The sequence below is a fragment of the Lactuca serriola genome, chromosome 3 (assembly GCF_051521515.1).
Source record: "Lactuca serriola cultivar US96UC23 chromosome 3, Lser_US96UC23_V15, whole genome shotgun sequence".
Taxonomy (NCBI): domain Eukaryota; kingdom Viridiplantae; phylum Streptophyta; class Magnoliopsida; order Asterales; family Asteraceae; genus Lactuca; species Lactuca serriola.
Genome location: NC_136410.1, coordinates 208,405,620 through 208,412,158, shown reverse-complemented (window position 1 = coordinate 208,412,158; position 6,539 = coordinate 208,405,620). Strand labels below are relative to the sequence as shown.

The 6,539-nt window shown below is 28.9% G+C and overlaps 1 protein-coding gene across 1 annotated transcript; it reads left to right on the top strand.

The window, feature by feature from the left end:
• Window positions 1-3,266: 3,266 nt before the first annotated feature.
• Window positions 3,267-5,889, top strand: LOC145093560 (peroxidase 11-like). Its single transcript, XM_079031711.1, has 4 exons — window positions 3,267-3,549; window positions 3,644-3,835; window positions 3,935-4,100; window positions 5,287-5,889. The coding sequence occupies exons 1-4, from the start codon at window positions 3,307-3,309 to the stop codon at window positions 5,709-5,711; spliced, it is 1,026 nt and encodes a 341-aa protein (XP_078887837.1). The 5' UTR covers window positions 3,267-3,306; the 3' UTR covers window positions 5,712-5,889.
• The last annotated feature ends 650 nt before the right edge of the window (window positions 5,890-6,539 follow it).

Genomic DNA, 6,539 nt, shown 5'->3' with positions numbered 1-6,539 from the left:
TTTTAAGTAATTTAAACTAATATATTTTTAAAGTAATTTAAACCGGACCGCAAGTTTATCCCAATATTGTTCCCTTAAGCATTTCATCGAACAGGTAGTAGACAAGTAGACCAAACAAAATTTCCAAGTATCCACATCAAGGTCTCAAATCCTAACATATAAAAAAAAAACGAAAAAAAAAAACAAATTTTTGATTTTAACAGCCAAAAGCAAAGGATATGACATACATTGTATATGAATCTATCGTTTATAATTTGATTGCTCAACTTATTGAACAATTCATCAAAAGTATGAAAAAAATGGAGAATCCCATAGAAAGATCCGATTCAAATTTCTAAATAATACAATTGTAACAATTAGTTTTCAAACCACAAAATTTGACACCCTCATAACATAAAAATCAAAATATATTTTACTTACGTTCACAAGAACCCAGATGAATTCGACCAATTCTGTTGTTTGCAACTCCAATTTCGACCTATATAAAATCTAAAAAAAAAAATCAAACAACTTGAGTAACAATCATTTTCATGTTGTCACAACTTTAGCATAAATATCGATAAATAGTACAAATATTAGTTATCAAGAAATAAGCATATTTGAGATGACTAAAAAGTTGTTAAGTGGAATTTGAGTTGCTTGTTTTCTTATCTTTATCTGATGTATTTATAATTTCTGTCGTTCGACTACAAATATAAATCGTTAAGTAAAAATCAAAACAACATGTTTTCCCCCATTTTTTTCTCCACTACAAAACTTAAGTTAGATATATTATGTAAAGAATTGGGGGAGGCGGGTATTTTTGTATTTTATTTTTTGTGAGATTTAATTGTCGTTAATAGAATTCATAATTTAATTCATTTTATTTTTGGTGATATTTAATTGTCATTAATAGAATTCCTAATTTAATTCATTTTATTTTTGGTGAGATTTAAGTGTCATTAATGGAATTCTAATTTAAAACGTAATATACGTTTTATAAAATCTATTGACAAAAATAAATTGGTTGACACAGATAATGTCATCAAATAATCCAAAGATGAAAAATATATGATTGAAATGCAATCAATGGTCCTGATTTTTTCAGTTTAGAATTAAAGGTTCTCTTTTAATAATATTTAGAGATTATGTTTTAATACATTCATTATCATAAGATGCTTTTATGATCTTGAATTACAAAATCAAGCAAGATGTTAGCAACCTTCAAATCAGTGGATATGTGCATCTATGTGACCCAATCGATGTCTTCAACACAAACAGATAATCATGTTCGGTGAAAACAAAGAGGTGACCAGGTGGGTCATGTAGTTGCCATGGCCACATAGAATGTAGGTCACTTTTAAAGCTAGCTAGTGACTACAAACTGGGTTCAAGGCTCACATAGAGAACCATAATTAATAAGGAACCAATGAACTAATCGTGAGCATCGGAAATCATAATGATCAACGGCCAAAGAAATAGAAGTACACTTCTACATTGGACGCACACACACCGAATTATACAAAAAACCCCACCTCTTTACCAAAAAACTCACCTCTTTTTTTCGTTTAAAATACCTTTTAGGCCACATAAAAAAAACCGAATATACCATTGTTCTCGATTTTTCATCCTCTTTCCATAAAGATCTATGTTGATATATAAAAAACGATTTTTTTTCGAAAAAAACCCTCTTTATTTAGTTAGTTTTTTCAATATTTAAGTTTATTTTTATAAAAAAAAACTAATTATACCAAAAATATTAGTTTTTTTGTACTCTATTAATAAACATCAACATCAGCTAAAAAGAATTTATATAAAAAAAAAAAACTCAAACAGTGTAGATTAAACACTATGAATCTAAACTGTAAATATTTCAATTTTTAACATTCACAGTGTGAAAAAGCTTGATGAGTTCAGATTCACAGTGTAAATCTGACTTATTATTATGCACACTGTGAATTTGAGAAGGTTCACAAAAAGAAATCTCGATCAGTGTAGATTCACAATATGAATCTAAACTGTAAATATATCATTTTTTAACATTTACAACGTAAAAACGTTCAATCAGTTTAGATTCTCATTGTGAATCTAGCTTACTATTATGCATAGTATGAATTCGAGAAAGTTCACAATGTGAATCTAAACAGATTCACAATATAAATGTGAACAAATTCACAATCTGTATATGAACTAAAATATCGTCAAGGATCTCTATGGCAAGATGAGGAAAAATCATAAACAATAGTATATTCAGTTTTTTTCGATAAAAAACATGGCCTAAAAAATTTTAAATAAAAAAACAAGTGAGTTTTGTTATAATCTGGTGTATGTGCGTCAATTATAAAAGTTTACAACCCTTTATTTTTTGTTGTTTGTCGCTTTAAATTTTACGCTTTGGATATATATATATATATATATATATATATATATATATATATATATATATATATATATATATATATAGGTTCAGATTCATTTGAAACCATTCTAATTTTTTGAGACCGTGAGACCAAATGTAAAAATAATTTTAAAATGCAAAATAAATGAAAAAATCCAAAATTTCTTTTTTAGAAATATTATTTTCGGAACTTGAATTAACTAAAAAAATTAAAAAAATAAAAAATAAATAAATAAATTAAAAAAATTCCCGTTTTTTTGAAAAATACGTGAAATATTCTAATAGAATATTACACTGACATATTCTAAAAAATAATTTTAAAAAGCAAAATAAATGGAAAAATCTAAAAATTCTGTTTTTAAATATTATTTTCGAAACTTGAATTAACTAAAAAATAAAAAATTAATAAGAAAATAAAAAAAATCATTTTTTTTTTGAAAAATACGTGAAATATTCTAATAGAATATTATACTGTAAATATTTTAAAAATTAATTTTAAAATGCAAAATAAATGGAAAAATCCAAAAATTCTTTTTTTAAATAATATTTTCGGAACTTGAATTAACTAAAAAAAAATAAAAAAAATGCGTCTCATGGTCTCACAAAATTAGGCCGTCTCACATATATATATATATATATATATATATATATATATATATATATATATATATATATATATATATATATATATATATATATATATATATATATATATATACTCAAAAATGTAGTTAACATACAAGGATCATTGTGAATTTGGTCTCAGAATACCCACCAATCAAACCAATATGGTTGCATCCTCTATTGACTTACAACACAAATTCACACAAACCTTCCTTAGTTCTCAGCATTTGCACGTAAATTACTATGATATATAGCCTCAGTCCCAACTCCCAACCATCTCATGTCACGCACATTAATTAAGCACCATGAAAACCAGACCATCAACATGCATGTCCCTTCGATCCATTCTCAATCATCTTTTACTTATAACTTTCTGTCAGTTCACCATATTACATGCAACTGATCTTCCCTTATCCATGGAGTACTACAAGACGACATGCCCAAACGCAGAAGCCATAATCAGGAAAGAAATGGAATGTGCTGTTTTAACCGAACCCCGAAACGCTGCCTTCATCTTACGTTTACATTTTCACGACTGTTTTGTACAGGTTCATCAACTACTAAAATATGTTTTACTCTTCTTTTTATTACTATATAAGGTTTACATTTAGAGATTTCTTGTTTTATTGGTTCTGCATGCAGGGATGTGATGGGTCAGTGTTGCTAGAAGACACAGTCACGTTTCAAGGAGAGAAGAACGCTCCCACGAATTTAAAATCGCTGAAAGGATTTGACATCATAGATAGGATCAAAGAAAAGCTTGAATCCGAGTGTCCTGAGACTGTTTCTTGTGCTGATGCTCTTGCTATCGCTGCAAGAGATGCTACTGTACTGGTACATGAACACCAACATCAAGAATTTAATAAATTTCTGATATATAATTACTTTTTGTGATTTTTGTTTGTTGTTAATGCTTTTGGCTTGCGAGTTCAGGTTGGTGGACCTTATTGGGATGTCCCAGTTGGGAGGAAAGACTCGAAAACAGCTAGCTTTGCTGAGGTTGAAACAAATATACCAGGTGCCAACATTGGGCTGCTATCGATCATCGCTAAGTTCATATACCAAGGTCTCTCTGTCACTGATATGGTAGCGCTTTCTGGTAAGCAAACTCAATTGATATACGTAATAAAATGGGTGGGTCGCGTAGGGTTGGAACCACACTTTTCTCTAATTCTCTTCCATGTAGGTTTATAATTAACATTAACATATACGAATATATAGTTACTGAAAACGTGATTTAAGGTTTTTATATAAAGAAAGTTATTATGCAGTGAGTAAATTTTAATTAACAAATTTTACCTTTTCAAGCTGTTTCTTTTTGAGAACTTTTTTCTTTTTATTTATAGGATTCGTTAACAATAAACCATAATACAAATTATCCATTTTTAGATAAATTAATTAAAAGTGATAAAATTTCAGAACAGATCAAACCGAGTGAAGTAGGTAGTCAATTAACCTTTTCAAAATTTTAAATAAATATAATTACAAAAATTATTATTCATTTAATAATCCACTTGTATATATGTTATTGGTAATTTTTAAGCCTATTTTTTTAATGCGTTTTAGTTAACAAAAACATAATTACCTTAAGAAATATACAAGCAAAAGAAGTCATTGTTTTTTGGGCCACAAAAAATAAGCGGATGCATACATATATTATAGAACACATCAAATAACATATTATGTAGTTTCTTGGGCTTTTGGTCTGTAAATCAAAGCGGTAATGGGCATGTTTGACTCGGAGTTTTTGAAAGCGTTTGAGAGTTTCTAGCTTTTAGCTTTTGAAAAAATGTTTTAGTTTAAACACAAAACTTTGTTTGGTAGTACGAACGTTTAGATTTGAGTTTAAACAAAACGCTCCAAATCTAAAAGCTACTTCATGTAGCGTTTAACAAAATGCTACTGAGCTTTTGAAATTAATTTCCATAATTACTCTTAAAAATATATTTATATATTTATTTATTTTTAATCAATTGTCCTTTTATGTAATTTTATATATTTCAAAAGCTTCCAGCTACTTTTCAAAAACACTCATATAACAAGTAAAAGCTACAACTTCCCGCTACCAGCTACCCGCTACCAGCTACCCGTTATCCGCTTCCAGCTAACAACTAATTTTGTCAAACACGCACAATATGTCACACGACCAACATAAACCAACATAAGAGATTACTATAACCTAATCGACGTATCGTCCAATACAAATGGACGAAATTTTATAATGAGTTTATTATGATTGAAAATGTTCCTCATGTATCTGAGTTACCATGTAATTAATATGGCAGGTGTTCACACAATTGGCATGGCTAGGTGTACGAGTTATCGAGCGAGAATCTATGGAGACTATCAAATAACATCCCTAATGAACCCGATCGCTGATTCAAACCTCAAGAACTTAAAGTCAACATGCCCAGAAGTTGGAGGAAGGGACAATCATGTGACTGCATTGGACTACGTTTCACCTAATCTCTTCGACAACTCATATTACCATTTACTATTGAGAGGAGAAGGTCTTCTTAACTCGGATCAAGAACTATACTCGAGTGTTCTTGGTGTAGAGACAAGGAAACTTGTGATGAAATACGCGTTAGATCCAATTGCATTTTTTGAACAATTTTCAGAGTCAATGGTGAAGATGGGAAACATTACAAATCCCAGAACTTATGTGGATGGAGAGGTCAGAAAGAATTGTAGGTTCACCAATGAATAAAACTGGTTCTGTCTTCTTGTATCTTGTGATTTGTATTAATAATAATTTGTACCAAGTGAAGAGTGTGAATGATAAAAGAAGACTATGAGCTAAATCCATAAATGCGAAGCTCTTTTCTTCGTATATATTTTACATCCACCCAAAAATGTTTATGTAGATCAGATTTATTTGTCTTGAACTTATTGGAATCTAGCTTATGTGTGTAATTTTTGTAACTTATGCATCCTACTGATCCTGGGCAGATAGAATCTAAGATCAAATAGTGAAGGGTAGGATAAATTAAAAGTAATCCATAATGGTGAATGCAAGTTCAAATCAAAATTTTGTATTTATTTTAAAGACTTTAGTAATAAGAATAATGATAAGAAATTAAGAATGGTTTGAAGCAATAAAATTTAGTAATGAAACCTATAAGGGGTATTTTAGTCGTTTTAGTGACATATTTCCATATTTTGTATAGGTAGTGTTTGAATAGTAATGCTTTAAAGAAACAAACTACAAGAGGACTAACTAACCTAGGTGTAATTGAGGTGAGCATGTGTTGATATTTTCCCACTTTGACGGTACATGGCTAAATGATTTTATGATAATGAAATACTAATGTTTTGATATATGAAATGTTTTTGAAATGAAGGTGTTAAATACTTTTGAAATGAATGTTTTGAAAGAATGTCTTGAAAGCATAAACGTTTTGAAATCAAAGAATGTTTTGAAAGAACGAATGTTTTGATAACGTGTTTGAAATGTTTTGAAATATAGATGCTTTACTTTGAAATGAGTCTTATGAAACTAATGTATTGAATGTGTAATGCATGGAAAGTAATGAAA

Bases quoted from the DNA above. Each gene is read 5' to 3' on its own strand.
- LOC145093560 (XM_079031711.1), top strand. From the start codon at position 3,307: ATGAAAACCAGACCATCAACATGCATGTCCCTTCGATCCATTCTCAAT. The intron at 3,550-3,643 runs GTTCATCAACTA...TTCTGCATGCAG, and splicing joins TTCACGACTGTTTTGTACAG to GGATGTGATGGGTCAGTGTT. The intron at 4,101-5,286 runs GTAAGCAAACTC...TTAATATGGCAG, and splicing joins TGATATGGTAGCGCTTTCTG to GTGTTCACACAATTGGCATG.